Raw genomic sequence first — 20,198 nt, forward strand, 5'->3', positions numbered from 1 at the left:
ATTCCCAAATATGTCCTGGATTTTTTGTTTATGTGACTCGATCAGAAGACATACTGGTACATGAATTCTCGTTAGTGATGCCTCAAGACACCATCCCTGTTTTTCTTTTTCAGGTTTTCCCTAATATTAAGGGACAAACAAGTGTTTTGTAGAAGTAAATATCCATCTGCAGAGGGAGATTGGCATATGCAACTTGACCTAATCAAGTTGAAGTTGAGCGAACAAAGGTGCAATGCAGGGAGTATATTTTATAGACAGACAGGCGAAAGCGCTCGCAACAGTTGAGACAAAAAGAGGATATGGCATTAAGTACCATCTCTACATAAACTTATCATGGTTGAGCTAATTTTGCCAAAATAACCAAGTCTAAAATCTTGACATCCAACGTGTCATCTACCTTTACAATTCCATCAGTACCATCTACACCAATCAACTTGCCAGTGGCACCACGTAATGCCCCACCCATAATCTTTATTTTGTCTGATTTTCTTGGTACCACAGCCTCCATTTCATTCGGAAGGGCGGTAATCGTTTCACCATTACCACTAGATCCAAGAGCTACCTTGTACGAGCCATCCTGAAGAAACAAAAAAGAAGCTATCGTCATTAGACGGAAATCAAGTAAATGGAATGAGAATACAGCTTCATTTAGTTTGGCATATATTGTCTCAACTTGGAGATCCACTCGTACAAATATAAAAGCAAGTTACTAGGTCACCATACCGGAAGAACCTCTCTTATAACTCCAACAGATTCGTCTCCGGCCCTGTGTACATTGACTAATATATCTGGTATAAACCATGGGCCTTCATTGTCCCCACCTACAACAAATATGTACATTATAACATTTTAAGGATGATCCAACTGAATTAAGCACAAGTAAAATGACAGACAATATGCTAAATGCGGAGTAATAATCATCTTCATAGTATATGCAACATAACAAGTGAAAAATAACAAAGAAAGTAAAACCAATGAGACGCCTAGCTAGTTGTCCTTCATTTGAAGGACCAAACCCATGAGATATTTTACTATCATATATGAAGAAAGTTAGGTAGATCAGTTTGATTGTGACCAAATAGACAGCTGAATAGATAAGCAACAAAAATCAATTAAATTTGTCTGTCATAAGATTGACAACAAACTTACCTAAAACTGGAGACATCATGTCCATACCACCTGTGCCTGGAGTCATGGGCTGTCCTCCAGGAGTGCCTGGAAGATAAGATGCTGAACTTGGTGTCATAGGCTGCCCAGGTGTTGATGGTAAATACGGGCTTGGAGCATTAGCTGCAAAAAATACAACATCCATCCCCAGAAAAGTATTAGCACAAAAGTAAAAATGTACATACTATTTTTTTGAAAGGGCAGGAAGTAGTGCTACCATAGGCAGAACTGTCCCGAGGTGTTCCAGCTTCACTATAATTTCCACCAGGTGTGCTAGCCCAACCAGCACCAGGAGTCGGGGCTTCATATGGTCGTGATGGAGGGCTTCCAGGCTGAAAAGATCAAAAAGGGAAAAGAAAATAAACACAGTGCCTAATATGAAGTTGCATATAGTATCTGAAGTTTGCTAAATCTCCTAACCTGATACTGTGGACTTGCTCCCCAAGAGCCTGGATTTCCATCTTCCCAGTTGTCCCTAATTTTATTTTTCACCATCAGAATTCATACATCACATATATACTAACTAAATAGTGCCGCAGACTCTATGGAGATAACAATGTTTCTAACTAACAAATTCCTTATAACCCTCTAGTTCTAGTTGTTCTATTTGGAATATTAATGTCCACATGGAAATTTATTAACTAAGACATTATTTTTACCATATACAAATTGGAAGAAAGAAATCTTTTTATTAAAGCAAAAATTATGTGAAACAAAAATCAGAGAACAGTATATAAAACTCAACAAGGAACCATGTTAATTGGACAAACCTTGGAGGACTCATTGGAGTATATGGATTCCATGCTCGGTCACGCATAGGTGTCCTCATTCCATCATGAATAGGTGTTGCTATAAATAGTAGTACATTATAACCATCGGTCAACAGAACAAGTTAGAGTGTTAATCCTATCAGATGATTATATGAAAATTTATTACAATAAAATCAAACAAACCTCCAGGATCTCTCATTGGAGTCATATATGGGTGTAGGGGAGTCCGAGAAGGATGCATTGGGGTTTCACTTCCCATTCCATAGCGAGATGTATCACTGGAAGAACACAAAAAAAGTTAGACGATTGAACATCTTTCATTGAATACTTGGAAACTTAAATTACATTTGCATAAAACTCACCGATATGGAGTTATAGCAACATTGTCAGATATATGGTTGCGGTCAACTGCAAATCACCAAGTAAGCAACCATGAAAATACCAAAATACATACACTACAGGTTTTTCTTCACAAAGACTTACCTGTTACAACCTTCATTTGAGATTCAAGCTCAACACGAACTGAAGTGCCTTTATCATCTATAACACGACCACGATAACCTTTATATGGACCCTGACGCACTTTAACAGTTGTACCTGCCAAACCGTCATGCCCCCTCCCACCCCTATGTCTCCCTCCAGCTATATCACATCCAAATAAATTAACATCAATCAAGTTACTTAAGGAAATGTACAACAAATTGATAGACTGGTTCCACATAAAACATGAAGAAAAAAAAGAGACATACAATCCATTGGCCCTCCACGAGGAAACCTCCTTGGGGATGGTGGAATACGACTTGGGCTTCTAAGAGTGGGAAATCTTGAGTAGGCATCACCCTAGGGGAAGAAAGGAATGAATTTTTATGCAAAATATTATCACAGTGCTAAAACCAATAGCAAAACATTCACAAAAAATAAAATAGGAAAACTGGTTACATTTCTGTCACCACTGGAGCGTGAACCCCCCACTACCACACATGATTGGGCCTTAGCACATATAAAGCCTGCATGTTCAAGATGATGGCGATCAAAGATGAACAAGATTCCTCTATATATGTGTTCCACAGGACCTTGTTTCCCCTAGCCAGAAAAAACAAACAAATAAATAAATTTAAAAATATTATATTTCAAAGGTAAATCTAGCCAAAAGACAGAATCTCACTTTACTGGAACCATCAACAATCCGGACAACATCCTTTGATGAAACTGTATTCTTATACCTATCTTGCACACTTATTTTCTTATCTATCTTACATTTGATCTCTCTTAATTTAACCAGCACAACTTCGTGTCTGTCAGGAATCCCCTTTAGAACCTAAAATAGCAATAGACATTAATATAATAACAAACTCAAAAATTTAATAAAGAAAATTTTAAATCCTAGAGCCACTGACCTGAAATGCCTCACTTTCTACACGTATTATGACACCAAAGCTCATATTACTGCACATATTAAATAGAAAATAGAAATGAGAAAACATTGAACTATATCTTAGGGGTTAGGTGAATAGCAATAATCTCAAGCAAAGCTTACTCAAGCAATACAAGATCACGGAGTTCATAGTCCCCAATTCTAGTAACTCCAGTCGTTACTTCTGAACTTTCTACAACATCATCTGCAAATACACGAATCTAAAGAGAGGATATTTTAATATCATTTATGCAGTAAATATAATTAGAAAATAGAAATTAACAAATCTTTAGACCACAAAACTCACATGCTCTTTTGTTGTATCGGATATCAAAATCAAGACATGCTGCTCGACCTTCACAACCATGCCCGTAGCCCCTTCTTGAGCACCAGAAACAACCTTGACGTGGTTTCCAGGCTCAAAATATTTACAAAGCTCCTTTTCATTTATAGCAATAGTTTTCTGAAAAAAATAATGATGACCAGTTAATCATTAATCATCAAAATGCAAAAATGGCACCATACAAGGATATTCATACATATTCATACTTACTGGAAGTCCCTCTATTTCTGGCCTTATATGGACGTTATCTTCATCCACCTTCTCCACCTTTCCCTTAAGATTCTTTAAATCACCCTTTACAACAATGATGGCGTCACCTTTCATAAAGTGTCCTTTCTTCCTGTTCGCAAACAAAGTTGAAAGACTAGAAACATCACCATCTCCACTCTCACCCGGTTTACGGAATTTTTCCAACTCATCAAAAGTAGGTTTGATGTTCTGAGCACTTATGGATTTTATTGAAACAGTTTTGTATAAGAAACCATCTTTGAACATCATGCCCCCAATTGCATCAAAACGTTCACCATATGGGTCTCGTCGATGCTCCACACGGATATGCAGTTCCCTGAATAGAAAGAACAAATTTAATCAGATCAAAAACAAATTTCCAATCCACAGAAGACTTTCAGCCACAGAATAGAGAGAACCAGTAATACCTTGCTTCATCAACATTCATAAATCGAGGGGGAGGAACAAAAGCCTTCTTTTTCACAACCTCCCTACCTTCCTGCATGACACGAGTCATATGTATAAAAAAATATAAAAAAATAGACGCAGGCTATTCCTTCCAAAGAATTTAAACACTAGACAAATAGAATACATTAATTTAACAAAAAACTATGACATCGCTTACCAATTTATTTGCAAGAGCTTGTAGGTCTATCCTTGGAATTAATTTGACAGTAACCCTCTGCCTCACATTATCAACATCCACTACCTACAGAAGACATTTGATGTTAATACAGAAAACAAAATGGAGGGTATCATGAATTTCCTAAAATGTGATACATACTTTGGCAAGGTCCCCTTTATATGTCCCGATCTTCATTCTAACCCAAGTATCTCTAGCAAGATCAATTGCTTTGCTTTCAACTGACAGAACATCAGTCATTTCTCTGATTGGGACAAGAGTTATTTTTTGGCCAAATATATTGCGTAGACCTTTACAAGCCTGGAAGCATATACATAATAATTAAAAACACAATTAATCCATATAGACATGGCTATTTATCAACCAGACGTTTTGCATGACATTACCTCTCTCACATGGGCTTCTTTATCTGCTTCCACGTATATATAGTTTTTTAGATGATCAAGAGCAATAGCTGATCTTATTTGCAATTCAGATCCTCTATCTATGTACTTTTGCATGAGGCAAACGGCTGTTTCTCTTTCACGTCCAATCTAATGCGAAAACAAAGAATACATGACATGCTCCAATAATGTTGCAAGAAAAAGGGATATTTACACAAAAAAAAAAAAGATATGGACATACTGCACATTTGACCATCCAAAGCTTTGGATCTCTCACAGACGGCAAAAGAGCTTGTTGTTCTACATCTGTTGTTTCTTCATCATAATCCGTTAGGCGCCTTCCATAACGTTCCTGGATGCTTCTGGCCACAGCTTCAAGATCTTCATGATCTTCTTGGTGATGTGGCAGCATTCGCCTATTCCGCATCCTCCTCCCATCATCTTCTTCTGGTAGATCGGCTCCACCCTCAACAATGAAGTCTGGATGTTTCAACAATTGTTAACTTGTCTACATAATATATTTTACACAAAGATAGAGTAGAGAGGATTCAAATGCTTTGGAGTTTGTTTTTGTAATTTAAGAAAAGTATGCATTACGTGCAACTTTACTGTTCTGTTAAGTTTGAGGATATAAAATACTATATGCACACATAAAACCATCACTGCAGTACGTATTTTCATCTTCTTTCGATAAATGTTTTCAGTTCAAATTTGATGTTCTATCACAAGCAAAACCATGAATAACAAAATTGATTCTCAGTTTCTTCAAGTTAAAAAATAGTCTTAATCTTCTAATTCCTCCGAAGAACCCACCACAAGAATACATGACTTCATTCTCATAACAATTAACAAATCACCTCAACAAAAGTAACTTTACATTCACAGTACATTCAATTAAACACAATTTATTGCAATAGCTCCTTCCATACCCAGTTTTTCCCTGGTCCTCAGTCAAATATGATCCAAAACATTGATTTGAATAGCAGACAATCCATACCATCGTTCAGCCAGGAAGGGATTGAATAATATATGCCTAATCAAGTTTAAAATCAACAACCACCACCTAAGGAAACCATAAATCCAAAGTTCCAACCCTAATTTCATACATGCCGAGTTCATATCCAATCATCCAAATCAGAAACAAAAATTAGCAGAGAAAAAAGAAAAAAAATACACACCGTCCTCGCCTTCTTCCTCTTCCTCTTCCTCGTCGCTATCCACCACGGCCTCCTCGTCAAAAAAATTAGAAGCGGAAACCTTCTTGTATTGGCGCCTGCGACCCCCTCGGGCATCGAAATCCTCATCATCGTCATCCTCCTCCTCCTCATCCTCATCTACCTCCTCAGCGTCATCGTCAATAAAACCAGATCTTCTGCGCTTCCTACTGCCGCCACCGCGCCCCCGGCGGTCATCCTCTTCGTCGAAGTCTGCGACCTGCTCGTCTTCCATATAATCGTCATCGTCGTCGTCGTCGCGGTCCATTCCCCGGTGACTCATGCCGCAAAGACAAACCCTAAACTTTGCACTCTTATTCTCTCAGCCCTCTGTTCTTCTGGACTTCCAATATTATCTGTTTTTCTGCATATTTTTCTTTGTTAGTATAGGTTTTGCTTGTTCGTTATATATTTTGGGACAAAAACATTATAATTAAAAGAAAGAACAAGAAAAAATAATTTATTTTCATTTTTTTCAGGTGTCATATAATATTTTTTCATATATTAGTATATTAAAATATCTAATGTGTTAATATTATTATATATTTTTTTATTATTTATAGTTATATATATAGAAAGAATTCTTCATTACAAATATAGTTATCTCATGTATTAAATATTTGGTTAATAATATATCTGAATGGTAAAACTCTCAACTACTATAAATTTATTTTCCTTAATATCAAATCTATAATCCAATAAAAGTATATATGTTTTCATAGAAAAAACTCAACATAAACCTGATGTATCCTCGTCGTCATCATGCAGAACATATTTTAATACATATGTCAAATACATTAACTTTTAAGAAAATTAAAATCAAATACTAGAGCTTTGTTATACTCTAAAAACACCACAAATCTTTTCTTACACTAATGTTTTCTCCAACTCATTTGCCTCTCTTCTAAAAAACATTCTCTCTTTCTATCTCTTTCTTTTTCTCTCATTTTAAATTTGTATCTCCTTTCCTAATTATCAGAGTTTCTATATAAATAAGAGATATCTACTATATTAACTTTATCTTTAACTTAATTAATTATGATAAGTTCCTAACAAATTCTATCTTAATATTATTATTCTAATTTATTATAATAAGTCTATCAATAATATATTATTATTATTATTATTATTATTATCTAATTATAATATCTAAGTACATCAAATAATATCTTAAGATATCTTTTTATTAACAATATCTCATAATATCTTTTAAAATATCTACAATATCTAATCATATTTCTTTTAATCTTTAAACCTTGGTCAAATATTAGAGCTTTATCTATACTCCAAAAACACCACAAATCTTTCCTTGCACTAATGTTTACTGCAACTCTTTTGCCTCTATTCTAAAAAACATTCTCTCTTCCTATCTCTCTAATTTTGAGGTTTTAGGTTTCTATCCTCCTTTTCTAATCGCCAGAGTTTTTATATAAATAAGAGATGCTTATTATTTTAACTTTATCTTTAACTTAATTAATTATGATAAGTCCCTAGTAAATTCTATCTTAATATTATTATTCTAATTTATTATAATAAGTCTATCAATAATATATTATTATTATTATCTAATAATAATATCTAAGTACATCTAATTATATCTTAAGATATCTTTCTATTAACAATATCTCATAATATTTTTTAAAATATCTACAATATCTAATAATATTTCTTTTAATCTTTAAACCTACCAAGATTATATCTTCTATTTTCTTTCAACTACTTTTTAAAATAACAACAATTAAATTTTCTCAAAGATTTACGTAATATATTTTTATTAAATTTCCAGATTATTTAACTTGCATGTTTTTCCTTTCTACACCCCTATTTTAATTTATGCACCTAATTAATTAAAGATAAAAGATCATTTTGTCCCTAGACCAAAAATACAAATGAACACAAAGGTTTCTCTTAACTCCATTTCTCCCTAGAATTGAACTCATACTCATTAAATCCTAAATCATTCTCCATTAACAAGCCAACACATCACATTGATAATATCACGCACACACACAATCACTCAATTATCAACATACCTATCATGTGTTGCATTTTATTCATAATAACATCAAAGAAATAACATAATTATGTTCTAACAAAGATATTCACACACAACACCTTATTAGACATGTCAACTCTTAAAAGAAACATACTTAAGTCTTAACAAAATTTTATTCCTATAACCCCTACTTTCCCTGGGTCTTACACTTGTGCCTTCACTTGCGGAAGAATCTTCAAAAATTGTCACTGACCGAGCCTTTCGACTTTGACCATGTGAACGTGCAACGTTCATAAAGTAACTTTCTCTAGCAGGATTTTTTAATATATATTAGGTTTTTAACAACAATAATCCACATATTGAAAAAGACAAGAAAGAAAGATTGAAAGAAAGAAAAAAAGAAATTTTCTAGGTTTAATAAGATGTAATGCATCAGAGCTGCTATAACAAGCTATATGAACTAGTCCTAGATCAAAAAACTTAACATACAATATAGTTGGTATAACAAGCTATATGAATCAAGTACACTTAAAATGTGTTAAAGGTTTATCAATCACAATACACCCTCACAATCCTTTTTGTTATCGATATGTTGTGCTTATTAGGCTATGCCAAGATCTCATGCAAGCAGCTCCACTTGACACTTATATAGGTGATTTCATCAAGTTACATTGCAGATCTACAACATCAGTAAGGGATATGGAAATCATTATAAACTTTGTTTAAACTAAAATTCTTTCACCACATAGAATTTTAATTACAACATTTAACCTCTTAATCTCTAACACTTTCACACACACACACCATAGGAATAGACATAATTGATTAAATTAATTTAGTGCTACCATAACTAACAAGTGACTTATTTTTCATATATGAACCTTATGCATGGGATCTCCAATCACAAAGATTGGGTTGCCACCACTTGTTTGTTTGCAATTATTAAGTCTCATTCTCCTCGATGTTTCTAATATGATATTTCTTCCCAAGGGTTTTGTCAGAGAATATGCTAAATTTCATTTTGACTTCACATAATCAATGAAAATAGTTATACTCTTTAGCAACTACTTTACCAAATTGTGTTTCAATTGTATATGTTTGTTATTTCTATTGTAATTCTTGTTTTTAGCTATAGCTATTGTTGATTGACAATCATAGTGTATTGACACTGATGGGGTTTGTTTCATTCCTAGTGAAATGTTTGCTACGAGATTTTTCAACCACTCAGTCTCACTACCAGTTATATCAAGAGCAACAAATTCATATTCAATTGTTGATCTTGCAATAATTGTTTGCTTGGCTGATCTCTATGTAATCGCACCACCCCAAGTGTGATTACATAACCACTAGTAGAATTTGTCACATATGAATCAAAGATCCAGTTAGCATCAATATACCTTTTTAGTACAACGATAAATCCACTGTACTTAATGGCATGATCCATTGAACCTCTTAAGTATCTCATAAGTCTAGTAAGTGCATCTCAATATCCTTGATTTGGATATTGAGTGTACCTACTCAGTCTACCTACTAAATAAGCAATATCAAGTCTAAAAAAGCTCATCAAGTGTAGTATGCTCCCAATTATATGGGCATACTGAGGTTGAGAGATAGATTCTCCTATATTTTTCATTAATTTAGAGTTAGCATCATAAGGGGTACTTATAAGTTTGAAGTCATAATACCCAAACTTCTTAAGAAGTTTCTCAATGTATTGTTCTTAGGATAATATACTATCTCTCTTCTTTTATGATTTTAATACCTAAAATTACATTGGTTTCACCCATGTCTTTCATTTCAAAGTTCGATCCTAGAAACAATTTAGTTCTAACTACAATCTCATTGCATGTACCAAAAATTAACATGTCATGAACATACAAACATATAATGACACAATCACCATTTTCATATTTAAAGTACACACATCTATCAACATCATTAGGTGAAAAATCATCATATAACAATACATTTTCAAGTTTTTCATGCCATTATTTTGGTGCTTGTTTAAACCAATACAAAGATTTTAAAAGTTTGCATATTGTATTCTCTTGACCAAGTATAACACACCCTTCAGGTTGAGTCATATAAATTTCGTCCTCCAAATCACCATTCAAAAAGGCAGTTTTAACATCCATTTGGTGTATCACTAGCTTATGGATAACTGTTAAGGCTAACAATACTCGGATAGAGAAAATCATAGTCATAGGGGCAAAAGTGTCAAAATAATCTATGTTGGGTTTTTTAGTCAAATCTATTACTACTAATCTGGCCTTATACTTCTCTATAGATCCATCAAGGTGATACTTTTTCTTAAAGATCCCCTTACAACCAATGAGTTTTGCTCCTTTAAATAAATCTACTAAGGTCCAAGTATTATTTTTCTGAATTAATTCAATTTCAGTCTTAATGGCTTTATCCCACTATTTTGCTTCAAGAGCTAACTTCTACAAGGCTACTTGGATCATTATCAACTAGATAAGTATATAAATCATTACCAAAAGAAGTTTCCTTCCTGTCTTTTACTTCTTCTTAAATCCTCACACAAGGCATCATTATTATTATTATCAACTGGTTCAGATGTCTCACTAACCTTTAAAGGAAAAATATGTTAAAAAAACTCAACATTTTTTGTCTCTATTATAGAATTGCTCTCAAATATATCATTTTTAAGAACCAAAAACCTATAGGTAGCACTATGTTCATCATAGCCTAAGAACATGCAATAAGATCTTTTAGAGCTTATTTTTCTTTTTCTTAGGATTAGGTAACATTACCTTAGCTAGACACCTCCACACTCTTAGATATTTAAGGTTAGGTTGATAACCTTTCCATAACTCATAAGGAGTTTTACTAGTTTTCTTATGAGCTATTCTATTTTGTAAAATAGGCAGAGTAAGTAGGGTTTTCCCCCAAAGGTTATCAGGTGCACTAGAACTAAGAAGCATGACATTCATCATTTCTGTTGATAAGGGGAGCTATACCTACCCTATATATCTGTTTTTTATTATGAACAAAAGAATGATTTTATAGTTTCTTGCACAACAAATGACATAACAATTGTTTTATCTTTATTGTGTTTGTGCTTGATATATGAAATCATTATTTGTAAATGAATCATGAGTTAAACAAATTGAACACTTCATTTTCGGTAGAAATAATCGGTTAAGCAATGTATATAATCTGTTAGATTTCTCCAGATATCATTGTATGCTTAATAGGGGCAAACAATTGTGTAGTAATCGATTAAAACACGATGCTATGTCAATATGTGTTTGATTTGTGTGCTGATCTGTTTAAGAATGGAAATTGATTTGAAAATTTGCTTAATTATTGAACATAACTGATTACATAAGTTTCATAATCGGTTAAGTATGTTTCTCTTGTCAAAATCAATTTCATTTAAAGCCTGAACTGTTTCTAACGATCATATGAATTTATTGTTGGCTTGTATGAATTGTATGTGGATTGCATGCGTTGTATAATCTATTTAATCTAAATAGAAGAAAATATGTTAAAGCAGAAGGAAAAACTTAACATATTACATAAATTTTATAATCGATTAAATTGTGTCAAAATTCAAAAAATCTTATAAATAATTGTCTTGTGCGTTGTTTCAAACTAATATTTTGGCAATCAATTTCATAACTAACATTTTCATTGAGTTTTGATTACAAGAGCGTCCAAGAACTATCTCGAAGAATCAAGGATCAATTTAAGTTTCAAACACATCAAGATTCTATCAAGAAACTGGGCTGAATTTTTCTGATTGAATCTGCACTATTGGAGTGTACTTAGAATTTCAGTTTCATCATTTCCAATTTGTGAATTGTGTTCCTGTGTAGGTGTGCTAGGGGAAGAGAGCCGTGTGTGTTCTCATTGAGAGTTGTGATTGTTCTCAAGTTGTAAAGAGCTGTGAGTGTTCTCTGTTTGGTAAGATTGTGAGGATGTTCACATCTTTTTTCTATAGTGCTTTTGAGTGGGGTGTGAAGTACATTGAGAGGGGATAGCTTTGTATTCTTGTAACCCTATCAATATAGTGGAATCCCTTCAACTCAGGTTGTTGAAGAAAGACTGAATGTAGACTTTGTCGAACCAGTATAAATTGCTTGAGTTAATCATTCTCTATCCTTTCTATTTTATTGTTGATTCATCATTGTTGTTTTATTGATTTCAAGAAAAAAAATATTTTGCAAAGCTTTTGAAAATATCAATTTTTTAAGGCAAAATCCAATTCACTCCCTCTTGGTTTGAGATACAAGGCATCACTTTTCTAACAATTTTCTTAAGAGTTCTATTTTTTTTCTTGGCTACTCCATTAGACTCAGGTGAATATGGTGAGGTTACTTCATGAATAATATCTTCTCTAATACAAAATTCATTAAACAGAACATATTCACCACCTTTATATGTCTAATCCTCTTAATTTTCTTATTTCATTGATTTTCCACTTCTACTTTATAAGTTAAAAACACATCAAAGTTTTCATCTTTATGTTTGATTAAGTATACTTTGGTGTATCTAGAATAATAATCTATAACAGTTACAAAATAATTTTTACTGCTTCTAGACATGGTTTGTTTTAAATAAGCTAGATCAATATGAATTAAGCCTAAAAATTTCATTTGACGATCTATATGATAGTATATTTTCTTTGTTATTTTAGATTCTATACATATATCACATTTACTGCTCTGTTTAATATGTGTATTAATTAATCATAATCATTGTAATTTCATAACATATGAAGAATTCACATGTCCTAATCTAGTATGCCACCTATCATATGAATCAACAATATAAATAGAAGAACAAGATTTCATTCATATTTTCGAAAATGTTAGTACAAAGTGACCTTGAGCACAATATCTCTTCCCCCACAAAACATTATTTTTTGTCATTACAATCTTGTCAGACTCAAATGACTCTTTAACCCCACTTTTTCCAATAGTGCTACAGAGATTAAATTAACTCTGATTGATGACACATGTAGCATATCACTTAAGGCCATAGTCTTTCCAGATATGAGCTTGAGAATAACTTTTCCTTTTCCTAGAACATGAGTGGTCCTGAAATCACCAAGGTCATCCCCTACACTAGAGTAAGAGAAAAAGGCACTTTTGTTTGCATAGATATGTCTGGTAGCACCAAAGTCTACCACCCATTTGCTCACATTGTTCATCAAATTTACTTGAGAAACGACGACAATAATAATGTCATCTCCTTCGACTATATTTGGCCTATAAGGATTGGTTTTTCTTGCTCTACGTCTGCACTATGGTGCATGATGACCAGACTTTCCACATACAAAGCAATTTCCTTTTTTCTTAAAGGTGGGGTTAGATCCGTTTGGATGAGATTTTCGAAAATAATTTGTTTCTATTATGATCAGGTTTGTGTTCATACTTTTTTTAGCAGGTTTGTCTTCTACCATATTTGTTTTTGTAGACAAAGCTTTGACCTTGTAGTAGCACACTCTTTCCTGTTGGTATCTTCAATAATTATGTCCATGAAGAGCTCTGAATGTGACATTTGCTTGTGTCTGTGTTTCAGTCAATGTTTCTAATCAGTCCAAGATGGTGACAATTTCTCAATCAGAAGTTTTGAAATAAATTCATCCGGTAGAAGAATGTTCTCACTTTGATATCTTCAAGCAGTTTGTGGTACTCATTTATTTGTGACTTTATGGCCTTACCTTCAATAATTTTCCAACGATAATAATTTTGAATAACGAACCTTTGTTTGACTATATCTTCAACATTATATTTGAGAATCAACAAATCCCAAATGTCTTTTACTTCTTTATAGGAACAATATACATCGAAAAATTCATTAGATAGCACACTAAGTAACATATGTCAGCACACGTTCTTGCTAGTGTCAAAAGTTCTGACCAGAAAAGACTTCGATTTTCGATACATCCAAAAAATGTTTAGCCAATATAATCTAAGTTCCAAAAATAATGTTCTGATTCTCGAGGTTTGAGTTGTTGATGTCAACCATAAGTTCTTAAGATTATTGTAGAAAAGCTAACAAAAAACACGAACAAAATTTTTTCGAAACGTGTAAATCACTGTTTTTAAAGACTTATATGTAATGTGTTGTGCAAGTCTTCCTTTTCAAAAATTCTAAAAATATCAGAACTAGTAAATAAGACTCCTTTAAAAAAAAAAAGGAGAAAAAGTACCGAGAATGTTATAAAGGTAGATATAATAAATGAGAGAGTGAAAGAGTGAAAGAGTGAGAGAAGAAAATAGAATATAAAAGACTCCTGCGTGAGAGAGGAGTGCATTAGGGATTTTCCTTACTTCAAAATGGGAAAGCATGAACTCTTAGAGTTGGAACCAGCCTCAAAAATTATAACTTGGGAAAAATTCGTGCAAGACGCGCTCGTCAAAAACCGTTTTCAACAAATAAAAAAAAAGTTAAGATAAAATCTGTGCATTCACTTGCGGAAGAATTTTCTGAAACTATCACTGATCGAGCCTTTTGATTTTGACCACGCATTGTTGATAAAGTAACTTTCTCTTGCAGACTTTTATGGTATATATTATATTTTTGACAACATCTTTTACCGTGATTTGTTATCTTTTATAAAAATTAATTAATTAATTAATATTAGAATATTAAGAAAGTAGATAGATATTGTAATTTTTTTTATAAATAAATATGAAATAATGGAACTGTCTTTGTCCCTTCGGTGTGCAACACAACGTTAAGAAAAATTGTAAAGTATATCACTTATTTTTTTTTTTTTATATCCATGTTGTATAACACGTGTTAGGCTAGAAATAGATACTTAGTTAGCTAAGAGGAAATAACAAGTTCATGAGCACAATAGCACCGTGTCCACAAAATTATTAAAGCTCAGTATCCTTATTTGGACCTCAGCTTCTGCATTAACCTTTCCATCAGAAATCAGTTTCTACGAATTTCTTTAATCTTGTATTCTGAGCTGCCCAAATTCTTTCCCCTTTTCAGTTTCACCCTCTAGTAACAACTCAGCACATAAACCTTCGTGGACATGGCAACAGCCTTGTCCACGACCAGTGTGCTATGCTGGAGGAATCCGCAGAACCTGCACGTCATGCCCTCTTCACATACACCTTGTTATTCCTCACAGCAAATTGGGATTTTAAGAACTGTGGCTGCTTTAGCCTCAGAAGGCAGAGAAAGTGAGAAGTTCTCCTCTTTGTTGGTGACCAGAAGAACAGTTTTGGCTTCTGGGGTTTCCTTGCTGGGTTTCCCGGGTGAGAGTTTGGCCGTGGTGAAACAAGGCCTTCTTGCTGGGAGAATTCCTGGTCTGTCCGAACCAGATGAACAAGGTTCGTTCACTTTGGATTATAATAAATAATTTGTTTGCACAGTCCATTCTGCGATGACTACACTATGCTATCTGTAGACTGTAGTGTCCCAAAGTAAATGAATTTGTGATGTAGCAATGCAGGCAGATAAATGTGCATACAAACCATAAGAAAGCAATTTTTTAATGTAAGCCGTGATAAAGGAAATGTACTCCGTCGTATGATAAAGATGCCTTGGACGTAGAGTGTCAAAATTTGTTGTAAATGATAAAACTATAACAGAAGCGCCAATCGGTCCAACACTGGTTTAATCCTAATAGGAGTGGCAAAAAGTTTCAGTCTACCAGTTATCAAATGGCCCGGTCCTTCTAGGAAAGAAAAATAAATATCTCTTCCACTTTTAGAGCTATACATACAGTTGATGCTTAATTCTTAACTTGATTTCATACATGTTTTTTAAGTTAGAATTCCAATTGTCTCTTCTGTTATAGATTTTAAATGAAAGTGAGATAACGTAGGCAAGGATTTGATCAGACAGGTTGGAGGACATATCGCAGGCCAGATGAGAAGTCTGGTGGACATGGTGTTGGATGGAGTCCTATTATCCCATACTCCTTCAGAGTGCCTCAAGAATGGGAAGAGGTGATGCTTTACAAGTTAGAGTTGGAAAAAATCACTAGAAGATTTCTTTTCTATCTCATCCAGTCACACGTATTGAAAAGTTTTAAATATACCAGTGGAAATTCCTTAGAACTCATCAACGAAATAACTCCCATGTCTCTCTTTTTTGTGCGAGCAGTTTACTTCTCTTTTAATCTGAAAGATCTGTTACAACATATGTTCATCTAGAGGACATTTTATCTTTTGTTTTCTTCAGCTCCATGGTTTCTGTATACTTCAGCCAGCATATATATGCTTAGCAGGTACCAGTATCAATAGCAGATCTTGGTGGCACAGAGATAGATTTGAGATTTGCCAGCTCTAAGGAAGGACGCTTGTTTGTCATTGTTGCTCCCGTTCTTCGATTTTCAGATGGTGAGTACTGAGTTTTGCTCATTTTTCTTTCTCAATCTCTGCTTTCTAGAGACATGGAGAATAAATTGAAACAGAAAGAACAGTGAAACCTCTAGGTTGAACTTCCATTTATGTGGTAATATATTTACTATAAATCTATACAGATCTTGGTGATAATGCTACAATAGAAAAAATTGGACCTCCAGAGAAAGTGATCAATGCATTTGGTCCAGAAGTAATCGGCGAAAATGTAGAAGGGAAGGTTCTGAGCTCTAATGTAGCAGAACATGAAGGAAGAAAGTATTACCAGTTTGAGCTAGAGCCTCCTCACATTTTCATTACTGCCACTGCAGCTGGCAATCGCTTATATTTGTTTGGCGTAACAGGCAGTGGTATGACTATTTATCCCCTTCTAAGTCATCTCACAAGTCTGAACAGCTAGAAAGCATATAAAGAAACTATGAAAACTAACAGAAAATAATATAATGTTGTCTCAACTCAATTGCAATTTGCAGGTCTTCAATGGAAGAGACACTACGATGATTTAAAGAAGATAGCTGAGTCTTTTCGGGTTGTATAATTTGAATCTTCAGTGAACCAAGAGATCGTTGAAATGAAACTTTCTGTATTTGTAGTTTAGTACAAAGAAGTGGTTGTTTCTCAATACTGTGTCTGATTGGGATTTATGTGGATCGAAAGATCATATATGTTGAATCTTTGAACCATCAATGTACCAAACCAGTTTTGTTACATTTGGTAAATGCTATGATTGAGAAGCTTGGATTTATAGTGAAGATTAAGAAGCTTGGTTACTTAATTTTCGAGAATTTAAAGTTTAAGAGGTAGGGTATTTGTTCTTGTTGAATATAGTAAAACTAAGTTAGGATTAATCTCCCTTATATAGAAAATACATATAGAATAATGTATTTATAATAATGAGAATGTAGGCTAAATCTAAATACAAATCAATATGTAAAAATAACATAATTAATATAGGAATTATATTTCTCTACTTAACATAAAACACAATATATCTAAGACTTCTAATCCTATGTCAGGGCATTGGCACATGTCTTAGTAGGGGCTTATCATAATATTTATGAATGATCTATCAATGAAGGACCACCAACAGAATGAATCAGTGATGTATTAGTAAAGCGCAATTCTTTCATCCTTTCTCAGACAACTCCTTGATAATAAGCACAAATCAAGTAGCTTCATAATGGAGGCAGAAACCACGGATTGATCTTGGCGCGGGGCTCACAGTACCAAAGCACTTTGCATCATTATTGCCAGTAGGCCAGTCTTATTTTGGTATTTCTCCTTTTTAGATTGCACTTAGGCCGTTCATTTCAATGTGGGGCTTCCTCACTTCAATCCACAATAGTCACTAAAGATGATTGAACTACACCCAGGTATCTTTTGAGATCCTCCATCTACCATGATTCTCCTCATCCTTTCAGCTTTCTCCCATTTTTCGGAAGTTGCATAAATATTGGACAAAAGAACATTGTGAGAATTAGCACCTGTAACAGAGTCTTCATGGATCAACTTCAGTACTTGTTCTGCCATGTTTACATCTGAATGAATACGGCATGCACCAAGCATTGCCCCTAAAACTATGTCGTTAGGTTTCACTGGCATTCTTACCATCAAGTCATAAGCATCTTTTAATCTCCCTGCTCTTCCCAAGAGGTCAACCATGCATCCATAATGCTTGATTCCTATTTCAATTGCATATCCCTCCATTTTGGATATTACTTCAAAAGCTTCACGGACCAAACCCCCATGAGCACACGCTGAAAGCAAAGTAAGAAAGGTGATACCATCAGGCCTTATATTTGAGTCCTCCATCCTGCCAAAAAACTCAAGAACCTCTCTGCATTTTCCATTGATGGCCAAACCTGAAATCATAGCATTCCAGCAGATGATGTTCCTCTCATTGAATCCTTCAAACACCAACCTTGCATTGACCAAGTCACCACATTTCGCATACATGTCAATCAATCCACTCAAAACAAACGGGTTCACAGCTATCCCTCTATGTTCTATCATGTGATGGATTTGCTTACCAACATCCAGGCTCCCCAGCTGCGAACAGGCAGATAAAACACTAACAACAGTGAACTCATCCGGCTCAAACCCTTCAGCTACCATTCCCTCAAAAGCTTGCAGTGCTTTCTCACAAAATCCATTCTGCACATAACCAGCAATCATGGAATTCCAAATCTCCAAATTCCGGACCAGAACCCGGCTGAAAACCGCCTCAGCCTCAGCAATATTGCCCTTCTTGCAGTACCCATAAAGCATAGATGACCACACAAAGCAATTCCTTTCAGGCATCAACTCAAAGATCCCCCTGGCAGCTTCCATCTCTCCTATTCTAGCATACCCATCAACCATCACAGTCCATATTAACACATCCTTCAACTCACGAGGAACCTCATCAAACAACCTCCGAGCGGTGACAATATCTCCATTCCTAGCAAACCCACCAATCATCTGACTCCAAGTCACTTGAGTTTTCCCTTGCATCTCCTCAAATACAAGAGAAGCAGATACTGTGTCTCCATTTCTCAAGTACCCACTGATCATGGCATTCCAAGTAACAACATTTCTTTCCGGCATTGTATCGAACAGTTTCCGTGCATCTCTGGTAGCGTCACATTTGGCATAACTTGTAAGCAATGCGGTTCCAATGATCACGTCGCTCCCTGAACCAGCCTTGATGGACTCTGCATGCAAGGTCTTCACGTAGTGAAGAAAGGGAAGAAAAGCGCATGCCTTGAGTAACAGAGGGACCACACTGGAGTCGTATAATCCTACGTGCCGGGTTTGTTTATACGCAAGAAGGGCACATCTCAATGATCCTTGCCGAATGTGGTTCCTTATTGAACAAGACCAATAAGATGGGTTGTTCTCCATGAGGCAAGGTTAAAGCTCATCATGGATCCACACAATTTGGCGTGTTAGCATGTTTATGTCAAAATTTTGACAAAAAGATGGATATAAGTGTTTCAACATCTTACGAAGGACTAAATTGCAGCTGCTATAATAATTTTAAAATTAAGAGTAACTATAATTCGTAGCAGTGGAAGACAGAAACTCGAGCAAAGGTGGTGCTCTGGTTTTTCTCCCATGTTTTTAGTAATAACAGCTCCCTTTTTTTCACTGAAAGTGTAACTGGACGGTGGATATTTAGGAACGATGGGATAAGTGCTTACAATTTTTTTCCCTTTTTTTGGCTACGCACGTTGTATCTATGTTAAAATTCTAACTTTAATTTTTTTTGTTGTATTATTTTTATATTTTACAGCAATTTTTTTATTTCTTTTGCATTGAGTGATATGTTAATATGTCGTTTCTTTACGTTTTTGCAAAGACGAAAAATCAAGGTAATATTGGAAGACCATATACAACCCTTGCATCTCCTACCTATCAACAATAATGGATTCTCGAAGAATGTTACGTACAGACTGCATCCAAGTATTTCTAACCTATTGTTACACGAGATGAGAAGAAAGGCACGAACTATTGTTTTTAATCTTGAGGTGCCTAAGCCGTTTACAAAATTTCTTTTAGATAGTTTGACAATATTAAATTTTTTTTATATTGTAACAAGCACAATTTCCTGGTGTCATTCTTGTGCTCACAAAACATTTTGACTAGAAACAATATTTTTTCTTTTCTATTAGAACCTCTTATTTGTCTTTTGTATTATATAT

At 34.4% G+C, this 20,198-nt stretch overlaps 3 protein-coding genes across 3 annotated transcripts; 1 reads left to right on the forward strand and 2 right to left on the reverse strand.

Moving 5' to 3' along the window:
- Positions 1–228: 228 nt before the first annotated feature.
- On the reverse strand, positions 229–6,547 carry GTA2 (global transcription factor group A2). The gene is made up of 22 exons (XM_047317305.2): positions 6,127–6,547; positions 5,190–5,428; positions 4,952–5,098; positions 4,707–4,865; positions 4,548–4,631; positions 4,351–4,421; positions 3,905–4,259; positions 3,659–3,814; positions 3,475–3,572; positions 3,335–3,383; positions 3,103–3,255; positions 2,877–3,020; positions 2,687–2,777; positions 2,421–2,579; positions 2,300–2,345; positions 2,121–2,215; positions 1,938–2,016; positions 1,588–1,642; positions 1,385–1,499; positions 1,150–1,290; positions 724–821; positions 229–577 (listed from the first exon to the last, which is right to left on the reverse strand). The coding sequence occupies exons 1-22, from the start codon at positions 6,443–6,445 to the stop codon at positions 332–334; spliced, it is 3,099 nt and encodes a 1,032-aa protein (XP_047173261.2). The 5' UTR covers positions 6,446–6,547; the 3' UTR covers positions 229–331.
- An 8,463-nt stretch (positions 6,548–15,010) lies between these two features.
- On the forward strand, positions 15,011–17,267 carry LOC124841116 (thylakoid lumenal protein (Mog1/PsbP/DUF1795-like photosystem II reaction center PsbP family protein)). Its single transcript, XM_047317307.2, has 5 exons — positions 15,011–15,480; positions 15,998–16,101; positions 16,383–16,494; positions 16,638–16,865; positions 16,989–17,267. Exons 1-5 carry the CDS (start codon positions 15,180–15,182, stop codon positions 17,051–17,053), a joined length of 810 nt encoding a protein of 269 aa, XP_047173263.1. The 5' UTR covers positions 15,011–15,179; the 3' UTR covers positions 17,054–17,267.
- A 177-nt stretch (positions 17,268–17,444) lies between these two features.
- Positions 17,445–19,983, reverse strand: LOC124841118 (Pentatricopeptide repeat (PPR-like) superfamily protein). The gene has a single exon (XM_047317309.2). The coding sequence runs from the start codon at positions 19,396–19,398 to the stop codon at positions 17,842–17,844; it is 1,557 nt and encodes a 518-aa protein (XP_047173265.2). The 5' UTR covers positions 19,399–19,983; the 3' UTR covers positions 17,445–17,841.
- Positions 19,984–20,198: the final 215 nt, after the last annotated feature.

This window comes from Vigna umbellata, chromosome 2 (genome assembly GCF_029865625.1).
Source record: "Vigna umbellata cultivar VRB3 chromosome 2, Vumbellata_1.0, whole genome shotgun sequence".
In the NCBI taxonomy this organism is placed as follows: domain Eukaryota; kingdom Viridiplantae; phylum Streptophyta; class Magnoliopsida; order Fabales; family Fabaceae; genus Vigna; species Vigna umbellata.